The 22,809-nt window shown below is 49.2% G+C and overlaps 1 protein-coding gene across 3 annotated transcripts in view; it reads right to left on the bottom strand.

Annotated features, from left to right (window-relative positions):
* The window catches only part of DAAM1 (dishevelled associated activator of morphogenesis 1), a 196,751-nt gene that overhangs the window by 50,988 nt on the left and 122,954 nt on the right, over window positions 1–22,809 (bottom strand). For all 3 annotated transcript variants that reach the window (XM_075926322.1, XM_075926324.1, XM_075926323.1), the window contains exons 4-9: window positions 17,587–17,658; window positions 5,002–5,096; window positions 2,268–2,601; window positions 1,411–1,521; window positions 1,213–1,316; window positions 434–500 (exon numbers count right to left, since the gene is read on the bottom strand). In XM_075926322.1, the coding sequence (XP_075782437.1) occupies window positions 434–500; window positions 1,213–1,316; window positions 1,411–1,521; window positions 2,268–2,601; window positions 5,002–5,096; window positions 17,587–17,658 (783 nt within the window). The remainder of the gene's footprint in view (window positions 1–433; window positions 501–1,212; window positions 1,317–1,410; window positions 1,522–2,267; window positions 2,602–5,001; window positions 5,097–17,586; window positions 17,659–22,809) is intronic.

The following is a 22,809-nucleotide window of genomic DNA, read 5'->3' as shown; positions in this document are numbered from 1 at the left end:
GTCGATCTCAGTATTTCAGTGCCTCAAACATCCTCAAAACACTTCCTGCTAGGTAAGAAAACAGTATCATTCCAATTTGTATTATGGGAGAAGAAACCAGGGCACAGGGCAGATTAACTGACTTGCTAAGGGTTGTACCAGGAGTTTGTAGCTGAGCTAGGGTCTTCTTAATCTCCACCCACTGCCCCCCCTGCTAAGCCGCCCTCTTCCATTCAAGAGTACTTTCCAAACATCAGCCAATATAGGCTGCAAACCTCTCTGATGCAAGCATTATCCCCATTTTACAGAGAGGATATAGAAGCAAAAAAGGGACAAGTGTCTTGCCCAGTATCAGTGCAGAATTCAGGCTCCCCCTCTCCCAGTTTTAACCAAAACCACCATATGCTGATTTCAAGCTAACATCAATATCTGCAGCAACAGGCAGCATACATACGAGTTCAAATCGTTTGGCAAATTCCAGTTCATCTTCATTTCTAAGCATTTCAAAAAAGTCTAAATGCCTGGAGGGGAAGAAAAACAGACACATTTGGAAAGCAGACATTTAAACCAGCACTTACATGGGAGACAAGAATAATCAACGGATTTGAAAGTTTCAAAATCAATATCTGGCAATGATTTTCTAGAGAATACCAGCAATATCTACAAATCCATAGGACTGTTAAAACAGTAATCGCAAAAATGTCAGGGTTATCAAAGTAAGGCCTGGCAGCTAAACACTTTAATATGCTTAAGAAAACCAGATCAAAATCTGGCTAAGGTGAACCATGGGAGTAATGTTCTCTCTCTCTTCCCTTTGGAAGAAGAAAAATGACACTGACAAACTAGGGGGGTGAAACTCACGAGGTCTAGGATACCACTTAAAATGTAAAATTAAGTGGGATTAAGAATAGGGTGGAGATAGACCCTTGTGCCTGCCCTCTGCACAAGGGTGAATTTTCCCCTAGATGTCTGATAAGTGTAAGTTTTCAACGGACATAACAATCCAGGTGTTGAATAAAGCCCCATTAGCTTCAAGGTGGGTGTGGCCGACTTTTGCCAAACGTTATGCATACTACATGGATTTGGCTCTGAGATGGCTTGAGCCAAAGATTCTAAAGCCACGGGACCGTCACCCTGAGCATCGTGGGGGAATCCTTAAAAACAGGAAGCAGATGCACAAGACTAGGATAAATGCAGCAGATGAGTTGCAAGTTATCGAATGGTTTTCCTCACCTGTCTAACGTTGAATTTTCATGCTCTCTCAGTTTGTCAATGACGGGCTGAATTCCTAGCATTAGAAATTCGTATCTAAGGTGGAGTCTGAAATCCAGACTTTCCTGAAAAGAAAAGGCAAAGGGTGAGCATTGCAAGGAGTGGCCTCACAAAAACGCTAGTTCAAAGAGCCTCTCTAAAGAGCGGCACACAACTTACCACGCCCGCGCCCTGGCTCAGGACCGCGTTAATGAAGGACATGATGGCTGTCTTTAGGTTCACTTCATCTCGGTATCTTCCTGTGCTTTTGTCCAAATCATTAATCAGCATCTGCCAAACAGATCACAGGTATGCCACAGCGTGACCAAATGCATCTCAGAAACCACAAGCCACGGAGATCTAAATGACTCATTTGCGGGCTCCCAGAAATCTCATGAGCCTCATGCACTTCTGACAGCGGTAACCCATGTATAGGGCTCAAATGGCTAGACGCTTCCACAGCTGTCTAGTGCCACTTAACAGTCCCTGCCTCGTCACACACTACGACGTACTGTCAAATTGCTACCTATCTTCCAGGGGTGTTACAGGCCGGGAGCTTTAAGACTCCGGTTGCTCTGCAAAAGCAAGCTAGTTTGTTTCCTTATAAACCAGTAACTCTGATATTCAGTGGAATTTAGCTTGCAGGACAGCGGGGATTTTCAGGCTCCACAGCTACACCCAGCCTCTGCCAGGCAAGACAAGGGGATGCTGGGGAGAGCTCCAGCTGCAATTCCCTGGTTTTCTTCTCAGCTCCGACTCATGCTAGAGCAGCTTAGGGCTGCTCTATCTGGCAATGGTCCCCAAAGGGCTATCCCTGGCTGAAGACTGGCAGAGGGCACTGGGCCCTGGCCTCACCCACTCGCTCTGTGACCCTTAAGAAGGAGGTGCAGCCTCTAAGTTGATTGTGGCTTGCATCTGGTTTCCAATCAAGTAGCATACAGGGGGCAGAGCAGGGCAAAGACTCTTCCTGTTTGGAATGCTGGGTAACGTGAGTGTAGGAGTTCTCGAAGCATGAGAAGGAAACAAAGACCACGTACCTGAAAGCGAGTCCTTTCGCTGGCGTATTTCTGGTAATGCAGCATGGCCTCCAATACCTTTTTGTGACCTCCAGGAACCAGGCACACAGCGCCCAGGATTTCCAGCACTGCCACCTTTGTCTTTATGTTCTCGGTGCTCAGACTCTGAGCAATGACGTTAATACTCTCCGGATGGGCCAGGACATGAGCCCGTCCTTGAGAGTTGTTCATTAGTGCTTTTATACACCCAATGAGAGAGGTATGTATCCGAGACTCAGAGGTCTCGTAGTCCATGGTTTTCAAAAAGTTCAGAATACAGGTCAAGCCGTCCAGATCGATAAATCTGGTTACAAACCTGCCACAAAGAGGAGCACGTTAAAACCTGGCGTCATGCACTAGACGGACATGCATTTTTCAAAATTACAGGAGAATTGTAAGTATTTTTCTGGAACAGACTTTAAAAAGCAGGACTGATCGAAGCTTTTTAGAAATACAGGCTAGAGGGACATAAAAAGTCTACCCAATAGAAAGAATTGATCTATACATTGAAATAGTACCAGTTTCTGGAGCACAAACAACTGGAAACTATTTGGGAATTGGCTTGTCGTGTGCCAGGAAATGCGTACGGAGGGATGGTATCCAGTTAGCCACACTGGTTTAAGCCACCCTCCTGCGAGATAGTATCTCTGTACTGGGGTGGTTTGCAGTCATGGGTGGCAGGTATCAGACAGGGGCAGGCAATGCCTTCCTAAATTGCCAACATGGCCCCACCCACACTTTGCCCCCAGCCCATCTACCCTCCAGTCTCCCAGGGCTGCCTGGGCTTCAGCTGCGCCAAGGTTGGGGCTGCCTGCCCTCCCTGTGCTCCGAGGCTGGGGCCACATGCCAACCATTGGGGGAGGCTGGGGCCTGCCTCTACGGTGGGAGGGCGGGCTTATATGACATATGGGACCTCAAGCAGCAGGGTCAGGGCTAGGGGCTTGGTGTCCCCAGCCCTGGGTTCACCCACCGCCCATGTTTGCAGTGGTGCTACACTGCTGTAACATCTGGCCTCCCATGGGAGCTGAGAGTCATGCCAGGCCCCTGGGCAAGGTGGAGGAGAGGGGGACACCTCCATGCTCCTGGAAGGGGTGGAGCCTTGGAAAGGAGGGGCTGGGCCGGGCCAGGGCAGCCAGCCCTCAATGCCACCCGGAGCGCACCATGCCAGCCCCCACAAGCCCTTCTAGTCGCCCGGATTGTACCACATGGTGCTTCAACAGTGACAAAGGGCCCAGAGCTCTGGGTCCCGCTGCTGCCAGGAGCCCTGGGCCCTTTAGAATCGCCATTAGATTTATGACAACTCAGGGCGCTTCCAAATATAGCCTAAAAAAGTGAGATGCAACAGGTCCCTGCATAGATTCAGTAGATTACGGAGGTTGCATTATGATCCATGCTGCCTGAGAACATTTGTTAATACATTCAGCTGATGCTGGGTGTGCAGGTGTGTTCTCTCCTGGCAGAAGGCACCTGCCGAGTGGGAGAATGTTGTCAATCCCAGCGTACGGTACCAGACAGTGGTAGGGACACAGCAGCAAAAGGGTTAATCACAATCTCAGGGCTTATCTAGATGGCAGGTGAGTGCAGGGCAGCTGGGGAGGAATCAACACCACACGCTAGCTTGCTGCGCCCACGTTGGCTCTTTGGACTCTGCTACAGGGCACTCAAAGTGCCCAGATGCACTTTGAAGCAGGAGTGGTGCAGAGCAGAGCAAAGCACGTGGTCACGCATGGCAAGCTAGTGTACTGCAGATTTACACCCTGGCTTGCCTCACACCGCCAGCAGTCCTCCGGAAGAGGCAATTGGATACTCCCAGGTCACCTCACTCTCCAGCTGCTTTTGCCACCGGCTTCAGCTCTCATTTCAGTGGGAGCGAGTGCATCCCCAAGGGTGCATCACATTGACTGGGGAGACCCCTAAAAATCACTTGGGAAACCACGGAAGCATTTTGCCCAAAATCTGAGACTAGGATTTTCAAAAGTACCTAAATCCCCCAGGATTTCAGTGGGAGTTGGATGCCTTAGTTCCACCCCACTTCCCTTGGTGATACATCCCGCACACTGTTTGTTTCACGGCCTATTTTTTGAACTGTGAAGTGGATACTTTAGGGAGCCACGTTTGAAGCGCTTTTCATATTTAGAAGGACACCCCAGGAAGAAGATATGGAAGTCGGTTTAAAATGTCCCAACACAAAAAGTTTTCTGCCATAAAATACTGATTCCGTGAAATCTAAAGGGCTGGCAGGCTGATTTCAGCAAAATTTTGTTTAGAAAGGGGGGGGGAAAAACCCCAACATGAAGCATTTCAATTCTTTGCCCCAAAAATAACTTTCAGGGTTTCTGTTTATCTATTTTAGCAAAATACAAAATGACTCAAAACCAAAACAGAAGGTTTTGATTGACCCAAAACAATGTTTTTCCTCAAAACTTTCAAGGGAAATTTCCATTTTCAGGGTTCTATTCCAAAGTGGAGTGACACTAAATTTCAGCAGAACAGAATCTCCTATTAAATGCCCCAATTTACAGTTGAGGAAGCCGAGGGGCTGGTGGCCCTGTAAATCAGTGTTTAAGCTGAGACTGCAGTTCAGCGGTTCACAGCTAAAAGCCTCATGTTCAGCACTGACTATGCGTCTCATCTACCAATAATATAAACAAATATTTCTATTTTAAGATTCCCATGTTGGAAAACCTGGCAATAAAGCATGAAAAAAGAAAATAACCTCATTGGTTTTGTCCTTAGTGCTGTCTTCAAACTCTCAATTGTTTTATTTCTCTCCTCCTCATCTTCTTTTTCCAAAGCTATCAGCGATTTTCTCTGCAAATGGAGAAAGGCAGATTTAAACAACAGGGTTCAGCTCTCTGTCAGCAGAGTAAATACATAATTACAGTAAGGGGCACAACAATAGCAGAATTGACCTTTGTTTTATTCTACAACTTCTATCACAGAGGTCATTGAAGAGACAGAGCTAACAATCTTCAAACTGCGTGTGCAGGAATATTCCAGGAGGAAATATTTGTTTATACTAAGAATTCTTAAGAAAGGAATAGAGAATAAGGCAGAGAATATCTTATTGCTTCTATATAAATCCACGGTACTCCCACATCTTGAATGCTGTGCACAGATGTGATCTCCTCATCTCGAAAAAGATATCTTGGCATTGGAAAATGTTTAGGAAAGGGCAACAGAAACGATTAGGGGTTTGGAGGCCAAATCAGGAGAGGTTAATAAGACTGGAATTCTTCAGCTTGCAAAAAGAGATGACTAAAGGGAGGATATGACATGGTCTAGAGCAGTGGTCCCCAACATTTAGAGGCTCCCGGGTGCCCGGGAGGTGGGGCCACTCACGCACCGGGCGCCCGGGAGATGGGGCCACTCACGTGCCAGGCACCCGGGGGCGGGGCCACGCGTCTGGGGGCACGCCAGGGGACTGGGATGCCCTTGCCCCCGGCGCCAGCGTGTGCCCTAGGGCCGTGGCTGGGGCCGCCCAAGCGCCTTGTGCCGGGGCCGCCCAAGCACCTTGTGCCGGGGGCCCAGGGCCGGTGCTGCCACCCAAGCCACACGCCTGGGGCTGGCACCGGCGCCACTCGAGCACCGCGCGCCCAAGTGCCCGCATGTGCCCTGGGGCTGGGGCCGCCCGAGCACCGCGCACCCAGCGCCGGTGCGTGTCGCGCGCCTGGGGCCGGCGCCTCCTGTGCGCCAGGGGCGGGGCCGGCCCAGGTTGTTGGCGGGTGCCCACGAATGCCCCGGCGGGTACCACGTTGGGGACCACTGGTCTAGAGTATTTGGTCCTGCCATGAGGACAGGTGACTGGACTCAACCTCTCGAGGTCCCTTCCAGTCCTAGTATTCTATGATAAGGATCTATAAAATCATGACTTGAGTGGAGAAAGTGAATAAAGAAGAGCTACTGAGGAATTGGCCTTCCCATAATTCAGTAACTAAGGGGGGGGGGGCACCAAATGAAATTAATGGGTAGCAAGTTTAAAAACCACAAAAGAAGTACTTCACATAACACAGTCAACCTGTGGAACTCCTTGCCAGAGGATATTGTGAAGACCAAGACTATAAAAAGGCTCAAAAAGAAACCAGATAAGTACATAAAGCATAGGTTAAGCCATGGCTATTAGCCAGGATGGGCAGGGATAGCATCCTTAGCCTGTTTGACAGAAGCTAGGAATGGGCGATGGGGGACAGAGCACTTACCTGTTCTGTTCATTCTATCTGGAGGGACCAGAAGTCTATTGTGCCAGGTGTTCTACAGGCACTGAGCAATAAGACAGCCCTTGGCTCCAAAGAGCTCAGATTCCCCCTCTATCTGCTAGCCAGGAGGAACTTCATTCCGAACTTGGCAATTTACGGAGGCAGTCCCGCAGGGGGAGGGAGGGAGCTATGCGGCACTCAATGGTGGGGCAGTGGATGGCAGAGTGTCCAGAAAATGCATGCCACCAGAAGCCAGCCTGTCTGCCTGGCGGCAAAGCTCCAATGGAGCCGCCTACACACTCTGGGAGGGAAGGGGGGGGGGGTTGCCATACTATGTAAGGAGCAATAGCAGTGCATGGAGCCATTTCTTGGTCACTTTTTTGGCTTTCCGGGACATACGGTCAGCATAGATCTGTCGGGGAGGCTCGCGTGCCAGTGAAAATCGGCTTGCATGCCATGTGCCATAAGTTGCCGATCCCTGGTCCACACCATGACTCACTGGCTTGTCCCCATCGTTGGACCCCTGGATTGTGTTTCCAAACAGAGGGAAATGGAGATCAAGGAGATGCCAAGCAAAGGTGACCAACAAAAAAAATATAACCCAGGCGGTTGCATTTTTTAATTGTTATTGCTTCTGCTCAAGCTCCCTGCTGCTTGGTGATGCAATCGGACAGCTGTCACCACAACGCTACAGAGGAGGAAGCTGCCCTGCAGAAATGTCTAATGGATGATGTCACCGCTCCATGAGAGCAATCCACTGTAAAATTCAACTGAAATTCAGTGGGGTCCATTTGATCTCCTCCAACACAGCTGAGGTGTTTGAAATTGCAGCAAGGGAAGTTTAGGTTGGACATTAGGAAGAATTTGCTGTCAGGATGGCTAAACAAGGAGGTTACCTAAGGAGGTTGTGGAATCTCCATCAGTGGAGGTATAAGAGCAGGTTAGACAGACATCAGGGATGGGTCTAGACTGGGGTGGCCAGCCCGTTTAACAGTGCGCGCCAAAACAGTACCAGAAAAAATGTGAAGAGCCGCAATAGAATCGCAAAGGGAAAAAAAGCACCCCCAGAACAAAACTGTCGAGCAAAAACAAACACAAAAATTGTAAAAAATGTTTTTAAAAAAGGAGTCTGCCCCTTTAAGACAGCCGCCACCTTAGGTGCCATTTTTAAAACCCCACAGCTCTGACCTAGAAAGCACAGGGAAGCTAGAAGCTGGGGGGAGCCAGCGGGGGCCTTTGGGGGGGCGCGCAGGAGTGGTTTCGCGAGCCACGCTTCTGGGGGGCAAGAGCCACATGCGGGTTGGCCATGGCTGGTCTAGAACGGTACTGGGTCCTGCCATTAGGGCAGGGGGACTGGATTCCATGACCTCTGGAGGTCCCTTCCAGTTCTAGGATTGATTCTATGATCGACCCCAGGCCAAAGACTACTGAGGCATTTCTGACCCCATAGCCCAGTGCCCATATCTGAGGAACACCAATCCATGGTTTATCCACACGAGGCTTATTGAGCTGTGGGGAAAAAAAAATCAAATACACAGGCAAAGCGACTGAGGCGTGTCCGACTGGCAGCAACTCAGGAACAAATCCAGGCATTTGCCCGTTTCAGCAGGGAGAGAAAGGGATTTTCATCCAGGGGAGACTGTGGCTTGTTGAGAATTCTCATTTACTCCGGGAAAGGGGGAAAATTCCACATATTGAGGAGCACCAGCCCTGGCTAACTCTCAAAGAGCAACCAAGTTGCCCACTGTTCAGCCAGGCTGTCACCAAAACAGGGCCCAAAGGCGCTCTCAGACCCAGAGGGACACCACAGACACCACCATGTGGTGGCTTTAAAGCGAGCACATCAAGGAAGTTCTGCCTGAGAGGGGCCTGCCTCTCTCCGATCTAGGTTGGAGCACACAGCCTTCACCCTGCCCTCACGCGAGGCAATGGGAAAACTCCCATTATTACAACATCAGAAGTTGAATAGGGCCAACACGGAGCAACGACAAAGACTTGATTTCCCAACATTTCTGAGGACACTCATGAGGCCGGAAGGGAGGAAATGCTGATACAGCAGGGAGTTTGTACATTAGTCAGTAGACACAGAAACAATCAAGAACCCGTGAACTGTGCAGCAGGTTCACATAGACTTTCGGGAAGATTAATACAGCCAGCGCATTGTCCTGTTTCACCAGGCCATGGGGTGGGAACGGAGCCTGCCTGGCCGTTCTGTGGAAGTGCCAGGCGAAGCCATAGCGTGAGCTAACAGGGCAGGACACAGCTAGGGTTGCCAGATGGTTTAACCAAAAAAAACAAACATGCCCCCCCCCCACCCTCTCCTCCCCCAAAAAAAACACCAGGGAAAAAATTCTGGTGGGGGCGGGGGGAAGGGAGGGAGACCAAAGTTGTTGAGAAAAAAAAGACTGAGTTAAGAAAAAAAATTAAAAAATAAAACTGCATGGCCCCTTTCAGAATGCGTGCAGGGTCAGAATAGGGATAGGAACACGGAAACGGTTGAGCACTAAGACCCAGGGAAGGCATTGCTTCCCCTTGGTCTTTAGGCTTTTTTGCTGGCAGCCATTTTGTTTTCTTGATCAAGCCAGAACGCAGCTTCCCTGCAGAACCAAGTAAGCAGAGGGTTGGGAGGCGGAGGGGTGTGTTGGGAACCTGGGGCGGGGGAGGGGAGGGAGCCTGGGGGTTGGGCCCAGTTGCTGAGTGTGATGTACGATTGCCAGGTGTCTGGAATTTTTACCTCCTGTCCAGTAAAAACCAGAACATACCGGACATTTTAGGTGTCCGGTATTTTCTGAATTTACCGGACAGAAGGCAAAAATACCGGACTGTCCGGGTCAATACCGGACACCTGGCAACCCTAGACACAGCTGGAGTTCTAGACAGCTAGGAATGTGTGGGGATCAGTGTAGACTTTCACCAGTAGATCTGGGTGAACACGTGCATAGGTAACTTGACCTCATCTCTCCACTCCAGCCAGGCTTGACAGCAGCAGCTGCTCCAGTGCCTCTGACAGCAATGGTTCAACATCAGAGTATGGCTCGAACAGGCGGGGTATAACCAGAATGGCCAACGTGCAACTGGAGTTGCAGCTAGCCAAGGATGCGAAGGATAACAAGAAGGGTGTCTAGCAACAAGAAACAGGTCAGGGAAAGTGGGGGACCCTTCCTGAATGGGGAAGGCATCCTAGTAACAGGGGATGCGGGAAAAGCTCAAGTACTCGATGCTTTTTTGGTCTCCTCTTCACAGACAAGGTCAGCTCCCAGACTGCTGCACTGGGCAGCACAATAAGGGGAAGTAGTAAAAGAACAAGAAATCCGTGGGGTCAGATCTAATGCATCCAAAGGTGCTGCAGGAGTTGGATGAGGAGATTGGAGAGCCACTGGCTGTTATCTTTGAAAGTTCATGTCCATCGGGGAAGTCCTGGACGATTACAAACAGACAAATGTAGTGCTCTAAGTGTTCTGTAAAAAAGGGAAGGAGGAGAATCCAGGGAACTACAGACCAGTCAGCCTCACCTCAGTCCCTAGAAAAAAATCATGGAGCAGGTCCTCAAGGAATCCATTTTGAAACGCTTGGAGGAGAGAAGGTGACCAGGAGCAATCAATATGAAGAGGTAACTGGCTCCGTGGATATGGGGAAAGCAGTGAATAAGATATACTTTAGCAAAGCTTTCGATATGGTCGCCCACAGTACTTTTGCCAGCAACTTGAACAAGTATGGCAGATGAATGGATGGTGAGGTGGATAGAAAGCTGGCTAGAGCATCGGGCTCAATCGATAGCGACCAATGGCTCGTCCCTAGATGACAGCTGGCATCAAGCAGAGTGCTCCAAGGGCCAGTCCTGGGACTGGTTTTGTTCAGCATCTTCATGAATGATCCGGACGAGAGGATGAATGGCACCTTCATGGATGACAGCAAGTTCATGGATGACATTAAACTGGAGGAGGAGGGGTGGGAGAAGAGGTAGATATAGTAAAAGGTAGGGAGAGGGTCTAGAGTGAACTAAACAAATTGGGAGGACTGGGGCAAAAGAAATCTGATGAGCAGGGCTTGACAAATCCATTTATCCACGACGAGTAGATTTTGGCAGCTGGCGAACTGTGACGAGGTGGAGCCGCCCTGCAGCAGCGAGGGCAATCCGCCCCGCACTTCAACAGCGCCGACCCCCGTGCTGCACAGGCAGTGCGGCATTCTGACAGTGGTCTGCGCCGCTTGATCCCGTGCAGCCACCCAGCTGAGCAGCGTGCAGGGGTGGCCAAGTCCTGGGACAGGAGCCAGAAGTGGGAGAGGGGCCTCATGCGGGGCCACACGCGGGCGTAGGACGGGGCCAGAGAGTGCGTGCGTCCCTGACGTCAGGGGGAGAGGTGCCGGTGCAAGGGAGCACCACATTCAAAAGGAGAGTAGCAGAGGAAGGCAGAGGGAAGAGGGGAGAACAGATGAGTGAGCTAGAAGACGACAGTGGGTGGAGGACTGAAGGGTGAGAACGGAGGAGGTCAGAAGGCAGGAGGGAGACGGGGAGTGGAGCAGACAGCAGAGCACAAGGGCAGAGGACGTGAAAGGAGAAGCGGAGGTAGGAAGCAGCCCAGGACAGGGCTCCTTAGTGTCTCCGCTCTGGGCTACTTCCTATTTCCGCTTCCCCTTTCACATCCTCTGCCCCCACGCTCTGCTCTCTGCTCCACTCCCCGTCTCCCTCCTGCCTTCTCTGACCTCCTCCGACTCCCATCCCCCTCCGCTCTCACCCTTCACTCCTCCACCGTCTTCTAGCTCACTTCTCTGTTCTCCCCTCTCCCTCCGTTACTCTCCTCCGTCTCCTCCCTCCTCTCTTCTGCTCTCCTTTCAAATGTGGCGCTGTCTTGCGCCCGCGCCTCTCCCCCGGGTGTCAGGGATGCACGCACAATCTGGCCCCACCCTAAGCCCACATGCAGCCCCGCTCCTGCTTCTGGCTCCTGTCCCAGGACTCGGTCCCCCGGCACGTCGCTCAGCTGGGCAGCCACACGGGAGCAAGCAGCGCAGACCACTGTCAGAACGCCGTGCTCCCCGTGCAGCACCGGGGTCGGCGCCGTTGAAGTGGGGGGCAAGTCGTCCTCACCATTGCGGAGCAGACCCGCCCCGTCACAGAAGCAAACATGCCGTCCTGCGCAGTGGGGGTGGCGAGACCTTTTTTGGTCTGGCAAGTAGGGTTTTCTATAATTTGTCGAGCCCTGCTGATGAGGTTCAACAAGGACAAGTGCCGAGTCCTGCACTTGGAACATAAGACTCACTGCATTGCTACAGGCTGGGGACCGACTGGCTAAGTGGCAGTTCTGCAGAAAAAGCCCTGGGGATTACAGCGGATGAGAAGCTGGATATGAGTCCGTGTGCCCTTATTCCCAAGAAGGCTAACAGCATCTCGGGCTGCATTAATAGAAGCATTGCCAGAAGATCTAGGGAAGTGATTATTTCCCTCTCTTTGGCATTAGAGAGGACATATCTGAAGTATCCTGTCCAGTTTTGGGCTCCCTACTACAGAAAGGTTGTGGACAAATTGTAGAGAGTCCAGAGGAGGACAATCAAAATGATTAGGGGCTGGAGCACATGACCTCTAAGGGGAGGCTGTACGATATGTGCTTATTCAGTCTACAGAAGAAAAGAATGAGGGGGGCTTTGATAGCAGCCTTCAACTTCCTGGGGGTTCCAAAGAGGGTTCTCAGTAGATGGCGGAACAAGGAGCAATAGTCTCAAGTTTCAGTGCGGGAGGTCTAAGTTGGACATTATGAAAAAACTATTTCACTAGGAGGGTGGTGAAGTACAGGAATGGGTTACCTGGGAGGGGGTGGAATCTCCATCCCTAGAGGTTTTTAAGGCCCATCTTGACAAAACCCTGGCTGGGATAGGTCCTGCTCTCAAGAGGGGTTTGGCTAGATGACCTCCTGAGGTCTCTTCCAGCCCTTATCTTTATGAACATGTGAGATGACTGTCCAGCAGTGAAGTAGTGCATGCTGTCTTTTGGGTTACCATTGGGATCAACACACAAAGGGAGCAGTTTGTGCAGCTGAGATCTATTGTTTCCGGCTGCCAGTCTGCACGCTCATACAGACCTCACGGTGCTGATTCCCACTTGGGACGTTAGCTCTGTGAGGGCTAGAAGAAACTTAATGAAAGTTTAGGGACCAATCAGCAGGTTGGCCCTTGGGAGTCAGCAGCTTTCCAAGGGGCCGAAATAAATACACAATACAACACAATCCCGGTATCTTGTAACAGAACACCCTGACCGACAAGCTCCATTCCACAGAGAGATGGATGTGCACCATGCTGCCTGGGCAGGATTAGTAGCAGAGCAATTCTTTAAGCATTTAGGAGGACATTAATCTAGACGCTGAGGGAACTGGTATAAGATCAGCCCCTCCACTGTCCCTGTACAGAAGGGCAGGTGCGCCCAAGAGGACTACAGCATGGCAGGTGGTTGCTTTAGAGGAAGATCCACACACAATGATCCTGTGACTGTGCAGGTGCCACAGAAGGCTCAGACAGCCCTAGAGGGTGTATTCGATACGCTCCTCGCCGAGCTCTCCTACACAGCCTGAGTGGAGATGGGTGTGAACAGCTCCCTGAGCCACTGGGTAATTTTACAGGCTGGACTAACAGCAGCTGCCGGTGTTGGGCATTTGCTCCTGCTGGAGTCACTAGGTCAGACGCTGGCTGCCCAGAAAGCAGGGCATGTTACAGTGACTAGAAACCAATAGTCGGCACAAGTGGCATACATACATGGCACTGCGCCACTTGGACCATCCGAATAGCCTGTTGCTTGAACAGACACTTCTTCCGTTGCAATCCTGACAGACCCAGCTCTGCCACCCTTCCCGGAGGTGAACGTTTCTCTGAGCGGCCCCTGGGAAATCAGCGGTGCTAGTCGCCCGGGACTGGGGCATTCGAGGTGAGCACAGGCGGCAGGATCAGGCCCCCACCAATCATAACGGTCTCTGCCACGCGTCTCTGCCGACAGTACCATAGGGTAGCTAGCTGCCCTTCGGGAAAGCTGCCTGGGAGGCTTGCCTCATGGCTGGGACAACAGAGCAGAGGTGAAGCCAAAGAGGGAAAGACAAATTCAGGGCTTTGAGATGCCAATAAAAGCAAAAAGCTACTTTCACTCCTTTCTTCCGGCATGGCCCTTTCATGATGTGTCCACCCTGCCAGGAGATCAAAGGCACTGCCAAGCTCCCGAAGCACTGACAAGCTTTGATCACAAAAACTCGGCGCCACACTTGGCTACTCCCAGCTTCTGCACAAAGACCTTCCCTCCAACTACACCCCAAGTTTCTGTGCATCTCCTCCAGCCCACCTGTTTCCCTACCTCTCCAGCTCCCACACCCTGAGCTAGCTGGTTGCCCCCCAAGCCACTGGCTACCCATGGTATTGCTGCAGTCCTCAGCCTGTCCCATGGCTACATACCAAACGGGAGGAGAGTTCATTCATTCTGAGTTAGTGGAGCAGAGACTGATCTTATAAACACTCCCATAATTGAACAGCCACTGACCAGAAGAAAATATATTGCCTCTGAGCTCACGCCAGAGAGTGTCAGTTCAAAAAAACCCAAAGTTTTTGAGCATGAACCAACAGCAGGAGATCAGAATGCCAAGTTAACTAGAGCTTTCCCTGTCACGTGGCAAGAGCTACAAAGCTAAGACAGGCAGGATTTCCAAGGGTGCCCAATCAGGCCTTTGACTGCTAATCGTCTTGAACGTCGAATTCTTCAAGATCTTTGCTTCTGCCCTTCCATACTGATTTTCGGGTGAAGTGATTTGCTCAGCAGTGTGAGCAATTAAGTGCTGCCCCTCTGGCTAGTCGCACGGCCTACCCACTGTATAGCTAGGGATGTGAGAGTAGTCGAGTGCTCGACTACCCGATAAGTCTAGGTTAATTGGGTCGTCAGTCGAGTACTCGACTACGCTACTTCCATTCTGCCCACCTCCCACCGCAAGGGCCTGGTCTGAGCCAGCTGCTCTGGGCGCAGCTCCACTCTCTGCCCGTCCTACGCGCCAGGCTGGCACCGCTTTCCCAGGAGGCCAGGTCACGCACAGCAGACGGGGAAGGGGCCAGAGCTGCTGAGGCTGGACCAGGAGCCGAGGACTGAAGCCCGGTCAGGCAGAGCATAGCAGCCAAGTGAGCTCAGTGTTCCCAGGCTGGGCTCAGGGAGATGCCAGCTCACTGCACTGGGTGGCCTAGTGGCGGAGTCTCCTGTGGCGAGACGAGCCGATGCTGCCGGCGGCGCTGTGCGGAGCTCTAGGCTGGGCTGCCGGTGCTCAGGGCTCCGTGTGGGCTAGGCAGGCGGGGGCAGCACCTCTGGCCAGGCTAGGTGCTTGGGAAGCCCGGCCGCGCCCTGTGGGCACCAGGGAGGAGGCTCCGGCAGCTGAGCTGGCGTGGCTGGGCTCGTTGCTTGGCTGGAGTGAGCCCAGGCTGTGCACTCACCGGGCTCAGGGACAAGGCCTGGAGCTTGTCCGTCGCCAGGGCTTTGTCCCAGGCGGGCGCTACGTGGCTTGGCCTGGGCATGGCACAATCCGAATGGGCAGAGCAAGGCGAGCAGGGTTCTGCGGGTACAGGCAGCACTTGTGTTGTGGCCCAGCCTCCACTGTCTGCCCGCCCTGACCCTGTGATTCCCGGCTGGGCTCTGCCTGTCCCCTGCCCCATCTGCGCAGTGCCTGGCTGCTGCTACCCAACGCGTCAGGCAGCCAATGCGCAGCCCCCACCAGGGAGGAGCCCTTGCCCCAAAATGGCTTTGGCTTCGCTCTGTGGGGCTGCAGGCGCCAATAGGCAGGTCAAGTGCCCCACTGCTGACCCAGTGCCGCCTTTCCAGAGCCCGGTCAGCCGCCCGGGGTTGGCTTCCTCTCCCAGCTTCGGGATGTGCATGGTGGGCAGGCACTTGCCGAGGGACCCCCAAGCCACCAGAGACTAGAGGGAAGACGGGGGGGGGGGGGGGGAGAAGAGGCGGTTAAATGAGATGCGCTGGTTAAATGATTGACCAACAGTGTGGTCAATAGAAATTCTATTGACGACATGATTAGCTGATTACTCATTTCATAACATCCCTAGGTGTAGCAGCAATTAAAGGACACAGAATGTGCTTGAAGAAAGAATTTTGATACTGGAAGAAAGGGAAAAAAGAAAGGGTAAGAGACTTTGAAATGCGAAGCAACATTTAAAGCAAGTGCATGATGGTGTCTCAAAGTGTTCTTGTGTGATCAGTTTGCAAGTGCTCATGGCAAGGTTCACATCTGGATTTTTGTCTTGCATAATGCTGTGCTAAGTGACTGTAGCAATAATAGTTTTATATCCAGAAATACTCTCCTGCCTGAATGCACGTTGGGGAGGTGCAATTACAGTGTATGTATAGAATGCTTAATTGCATCACAATGCAAAGTCCTTAGCCTTGAAAAATGTTTCCGTCCATAGTAGATAGGATTCACCTACCAAGCACCCTACAGCATAATACAGTGCCTGTCAGGGCCAAACACAGGAGGTGTCAGTAACAAAGTTAGCAGGGATCCAGATTTGTTGAAAAAAAAAAAAAAAAAAAGATACTGAATTGACACTGGGGCTGGAATTTTCAAAGGAAAATAAAGGAGTCAGGCATCTAGTGCTCACTGGAATTCACTCAGGTTCCTTTGAAAAATGCAGCAAAACTACACAGAAGCATTGTTCATCTTCAGTTGAATTACTGTAGCAGACTCACAGCTCAGCCTGACATGACAGCAACAACAAAATGGGAAGAAGTGGCTTGGCAGTAGTACTGCTGAAAAGGATCTGGAGATTAGAGCGGATCACAGATTGAATAGGAGATAATGTGAGGCAGTTGTGAAAAAAGCTAAAATCATTTGTGGTGATTTAATAGGAGTGTCATATGTAAGAGATGGGAGCGAAATGTCTCACTCTACTTGGCAATTGTAGGTTTCAGCACAAGTCCTGCATCCAATTCTGGGTGCTACAAAAGTTGTGGATACACTGGAGAGTCTCCAGAGGAAACAATATTAATGATAAAGATTTTTAAAATCTGTTCTCTGGCAGACATGATTAGCTCTGACAAAAGACGACTGAGGGGAGACCTGATAAGTCTTCAAATAAGTTAAGGGCTGTTAAAGAGGACGGTGCCCAATTGCTCTTCATGTCCACTGAACACAGGACAAGAAAGGACTTTGTTGGCAAGAAGGGAAACATAGATTACATCTAAGGAACATCTCTCTATAAGGGTACGTCTAAACTACACCCCTTTTTTGATAAAGGGATGTAAAATTAGATGCATCTAAAGTGCAAATGAAATGGGGATTTAAATGTCCCATGCTGCATTTGCATAATGGCGGCTGCCACTTCATTTTGAAATGGGCTTTTTTTTTTAAAAAAAAAAGGCAGTTTAGACGGGGCATTTTCGAAAGAAATGCCCCATTTGAAAGATCCTGTACCTCAAAAAATGAGTACAGGATCTTTTGAAAGGGGGCATTTCTGTCAAAAATGCCCCATCTAAACTGCCGAGCTTTTCTTCTTCGAAAAAGCCCCATTTCGAAAAAAAGCAGCGGCCGCCATTATGCAAATGAAGTGCAGGAAATTCAAATCCAGCTTCATTTTCACATTCAATATGTCTAATTTACATCCCTTTATCAAAAAAAGGATGTAGTCTAGACATACCTTAAGGGTACCCAACTCTGGAATAAGCTCCCAAGAAAGGTAATAGAATTCCCGTTTCTGGAGGTTTTTAAGAACAGGTTGGACAAACATCTTAGAGATACTCTTAAGTTTACTTGGTCCTGCTTCAGGACCGGCTTCTTGAGGTCCCTTCCAACCTTACATTTCTATGAGTAACCTGACATAAGGGGGAACACAAATCAAACTGCATGTTGCACAGTGTGCTAGGACATTCGGCTACTTTCTCTATGTGCATGCGTGTGCATACATACTCCTTTGTTAACACTCACACAGACCGGAGGCAGGAAACGTACTGAGTGGAAAAGGAGGCAGAATTTAGCATGGATTCGAGGACAGTAATCATATTCTGAAGCCTAACGGTTGATTACATCATAACTACATTTCAAACACTTGTTTATTCTGCATGTACCAGAGAAAGAAATTATAAAAATACTTACAGCAGCCATTGAACTTAGCTGATCAATGTAAAACTCAGGCCAGCTGGTGGCTCCTTTATTTTCTTCCTGGTCCTGAAAAACAAAACAAAAAAGCCATTAGAAGAAATAAGATTTATTTTCCTCATTTTTTTACAACAGCCATGTATAAAGACTGAATACGCAGCACACAATAATCCCATTGTTGTCCAAGTTTGATTTAGAAAGGACTAGATGGTCAAAGTGGTCTTTTCTGGTCTTCAAGCTATGAGATTCGAATTGAAGTTTATTATGTGATCTTTTTAAACCAAAAGCTCAATGGGCCAAAATGCAATCTGTGTTACAATGTCTGCTTTTAACTAAACATTGCCCCATTTAACTGTGGCAATCTTCCACTTCCAAGGTCCTCGGAGAGGAACTTTGAAACTCTAAACCCAGGTTCTACAAAACTGGCAAATTGCCTCTGTTGAAAGTTTTGGACTGTGTAGCTTTGCTGAATGCATTGAGGCTGCTTTTGACGTAGTCTGCTACAACTGACGCAGAGTAAATCAATCCAATATTAACCATATTTTGCTCTTTCAGGAAGTAGTTATCACTGACCACAACAGGCCACTAGACACTTTGCCATAGACGCAAGACTCTTAACAACTGTAAGTAATTTGTCACTAGATATTAGGCGGTAATGACTGTTCAAACTAGAGATGCTTTCAAGGGCTTTTGACTTTTCACACCATGCTCCATCAGTTGCAAGTGGTCACCCACAGACATGCTGCAGGAACCTTCGCCCACCACCCCCCGTCCCGTGTGGAAAGACAGTGGATAGGGCACTCCATGCTTGGATGGAAGTAATAAATGTGTAGAAAAAGGCTCCTAACACCCTCCTTTAAACAACTGCTGATTCCTGCCTTTTGGTTTGTTCTCAAGGGGCTGAAAACCATTGAGCTGCGCTGCATAATTTAGTCCAGCTCTCTCAGTTGGAGATTACGACATGCTGGGTGGAACACACCAGATAGCTTTTCAGGCTCTCCTGTATTTTTGTACGAGTCACTTGGAAGAGATCAAACTTACATTGGTGACACAGCATAGCAAGGAAGTGTGCGAGGCAGGACAATGAAGCTGTTTACAAGCTCAGAAACAAGCTCCCACGCTATGTTTCCTCAAACAAGCTTCCATATTTGTTTTCTCTTTTGAGACCTGCAAAATGCTCTCCACACAAGTGAAAGTTCACTCTTTATTCTCAAGGCAACGTGAACCAACAGTCTGGATAGCGTTTGGTTATAGGAAATTATATGGTAGGAGGCGGCACAGGATGCATATGTAGGCCAGACAGACAACTGAAAATCTCCGATCAAGGACAGGAGAGGCATGTGCACCTGCATGTGCATTGGAACACTGCTAGAAGAACAACCTGTTTTTACAGCATTTGCAACACACTAGATCCCCTGACACCAGTCAGTCGCTTAAAGCAACAAGGCTAGAGTACGAGCATATACCTGTATGCTCTGGGGAATAGTTACAGCAGTGTTTGTAACACAACCACCCATGTTCCATTACCGTTAGGCTGTGGCTCAGACTTACAAAAGCAATTCACGCTGTAGCACCATTAAGTTTTGTTGACTCATCTTGGTGCGCCCAGTTAAAACACACATTTAGCTAGTCCCCATGTAATCGATCCTGCTTTAGCTGCCAGCAAGGATTTGAACCCAAGACCTCCCGCATTCAAAGCGCAAGTTTCTATTAGGGATGTGATAGTGTAAACATGCAAACAGTTAACCGATGATCCTGGGCTCATCAGTTAACCTTCAGGGTTACACACAGTCCTCCCACCTCTTCCCCCCCTCCCCCGCCCCCCATCTATCAGAGGAAGCACCTGGGGGGGGGGGGGCGTGGAAGGGAGGTAGGAGCCATTATGCACAGGATAAGCTGGCTCCCTGCAAGCACTGACTCCCCTAGAGCCTCCCCCGGCATGTAAATGTGTAACCTCTGAACATTTCAGCAGCTACACGTTTACCAAAATAAACACATTTTAGCACCCTTAGCTGTAGCACAAGTGATAGTGGCTAATTCATGTAGCTGGCAAGTGCAGTACATATGTTATCCTCTTATATGGGCCTGCCCCTAGAGGGGGACAAAGACCCATATTGTCCTACTACCAGACACTCTCTCAGCCCCCCCCCCCCACCCATCCTTGCAAAAACCAGGATGTTTCTGGGACTGCAAAGATAACATTTCATTTGTGTCTGGCTTCAGAAATGTTTTGTTCCCCTCCCACAGACGGAACAACTGTTCAATTCTATAGGCAGTTTACCACATTGCCAGCCAGATTTCAAGAGACAAAATTCCTATTTTTGCTCCAGCGCTTAAATCTGGATGCTACTTTAACAAAAAAGCCAAACAAAAAAATCAAACCTTTCCCCCTAACTGAACTGTTTCAACCTAGCAGAAGGATTTGTAACAGAAATCCCCATTCAGCTTTAATTCTAGCCATGAGAATCGCACTGATAGCAGGAATGTGAACATTGTTTGGAGGGAGGTTTTTTGGGAGGCTGGAGGAGTGAAGGCAGGGATGGCACAGAGACGACCTGTCCAAGAGTTAGTGTCTAGGATCACACAGAGACATGAATTAAAAGTTCTTGCCAGTTCAAGTGACCCTCGACATAAGCAGGTGGATACAAGTTTTAATTGCAACTTTCCCTGTGGATGTAGCCAGCACACAGCAAGCCTACTGCTGGATGCATCAGAAATACCAGACTCCCTTGAAAGAGAGCCAGTTCTGCAAATGAACCCGTTTCCCTCACTTACACGGCTGGTGAATTCACGGTCAATTCCTCTACTCCCGAGAGGAAGGGGAGCACCAGCTGTCTCATACAAGCAACATATATTACCAAATGATGCAACATTTGTAAAATTAGGTCAGTCCCAGAGAAAACCGTTAGTTTGCGCTAATGGCTCACGGCCAAGAATCGGTATTAGAATCCACAGAAAAACAATTACACTGTGTATAACTCCCCACCCCAACGTTACAACTAAATACAAAGACAAAAAAGTCATAGTACATCATAAAAAAAAAGACTTACTTTTTAAATCAGAGCATAAATAGCAAGAGAAAAAACCAGTTTGCATTCATAGGCTGATTGAGTTTAAGACACAAAGGGTCCATTGTGATCATCTAGTCCAGTGTTTCTCAACCTTTTTTTTTATAATGTACCCCTTTAAAAAAGTTACGAGTATCCCCAGAACCTACAGTTTTCAGACACACAATTATTTTCTACCATTGCAACACACTTGTTTAAACAACTTAATCGTTGCCGAGTGGGCGATGAAATTTTTGGGTGTAAAAAGTACAAAAATAATAAAGTGCTGTCAAACTTTAAACAAAAATTCAGTTCTCTCCAAACTTCAGCTGTGTTGATGTACCCTCCAGACTTCTCTTGAGTACCCCTACGGGTACTCGTACCACTGGTTGAGAAACACTGATCTAGTTGGACCTTCTGCATAACGCACAGGCCATATAATTTCACCCAGTTATTCTTTCAAGGCCATAACTTGGTTTGAGCTAGAGCATCTCTTTTAGGACTTATATTACACAAAACATTTATTAGCATCTCAGCTCCATGGACTTCATCTTGTTACAAAGCAACTCCCTAACTTTCCCCCAGTTGTTAATGAGTAACATCTGCATGAGATCCATTTCACCATATTGGTCAACACGCTGGTTCTGGTGGGATTCTTTAATGCCAACACCACAGCCTGTCAATAATAAGCACAAACTCTATAGGGGCCTTTGAGAGCTAAAGTAGCAGCAGACTCTTTAGAATAATTGTTTCTATTTTGTTAGTGAGTCGGCCATACTGACTGGTGTTCCCTGAGGTGCTGCGAGAACTCGATTCACACTGAGGTCAAGGAGAGGGGATTCAGCACCTCAAGAGATCATCCAACAAGTCTTTAAAGACCATCAGGACATCCTGGGTTGTTCTCTCATGAGAATCATTTCACTACCCTCACTGACTTCACTTTTTGTAAGACGTGTCAAATTCAATTTAATCGAAAAAACGTTTTCACGGAACTTTAGACCAGCCCTACTTTTGACCCTATCCCCAGAAATTGTCCCTGCATTTTAGTTACCTCTTCCAATGAGCAGCAACGTCTCAGCATTCCAACTGTGTCAAGACTAATGATGTAAAATCTGGTTAAAAAGTTAACCAGTTAAAGAGAATGTTAATCAGTTAACTGTGATCCCACGGGGGGGAGAGTCTTCTCCGGCCTGGCCGATCCTGCTACACAGTGCTAGGCCGTGTGGCTGCTGCAGAGCAGGAACTGGGGCCGTGGGGAGGCTGCCCCAGCAGGGACAGCCTCACCACAACCCGGCTCCAGACGTGGCACATGGGGCAGCCGCCAGCCCCGCATGCCACTTATGGCATGTGTACTGTATGTTACTGACGCCTGACAGACAATGAAAGAAGGCACTTCTGAATATTGACATCTCAACTAAATATAGGGCTGGCCCGAGTCATTTGTGCGCCCTAGGCGCCTGGAGCATGCGCGACCCCGCCCCCAGGTGGTGCTCTCTACAATGGGGCACCCTGGGCGGTAGCCCGGTCAGCCCGTACCTTGGGCTGGCTCTGACTAAATACCCCCCAAACCACAACTCCCAGTGCAATCAGTTACTACACTCCTCATACTGCCATCTCCAATCAAAAATGGATCAGTCTCATCATCAAAATCCTGAGTTTTATTGGGGAAAACAATAAATGCAGGATTTCTTTTCATTTGTCTTTTGGTGGCTGAGCCTTTGGGTTACGGTTGCAGAGAGGAACCTGAAAATGTGAGGGGACTAAAAGACTTTTAATTTAAAAAAAAAAAAAAAAAAGGTTGAGATGTTCTGTAAGTCACCTGACTCCAGGGGCTGTCACTTTAAGAAATGTATCAAATATTACCAGAAGTGGCAACACCAATTGTATTACATCTGAAAGAACAAAAATGGTCAGAACCACAAGGAGTGCAAATTCCAGAGTGAAGAGTTCTCTGTCTCTGGCAGCCAACGTCTCCACGTTCCACCAATGATTTACATCCAAGGACCTCTCCAGCTGACCTCGGCAGCGAAGAGACTGGAGACCAATTCTTTGCAAGAGTCCCAGATGGAAATGGAATGTGCGTTGTTTAGGCAACGCCCCGGCAACACTTTCCAGATTCGAGACCCAAAGAGAAGATGGCCCAGATGACCAGGGTAAGTCGGTTTTTTCTCCA

This window comes from Pelodiscus sinensis, chromosome 4 (assembly GCF_049634645.1).
Source record: "Pelodiscus sinensis isolate JC-2024 chromosome 4, ASM4963464v1, whole genome shotgun sequence".
Classification (NCBI taxonomy): Eukaryota; Metazoa; Chordata; order Testudines; family Trionychidae; genus Pelodiscus; species Pelodiscus sinensis.
Note: the sequence above shows the minus strand (reverse complement) of the source record. Positions and strands in the feature narration are given on the sequence as shown.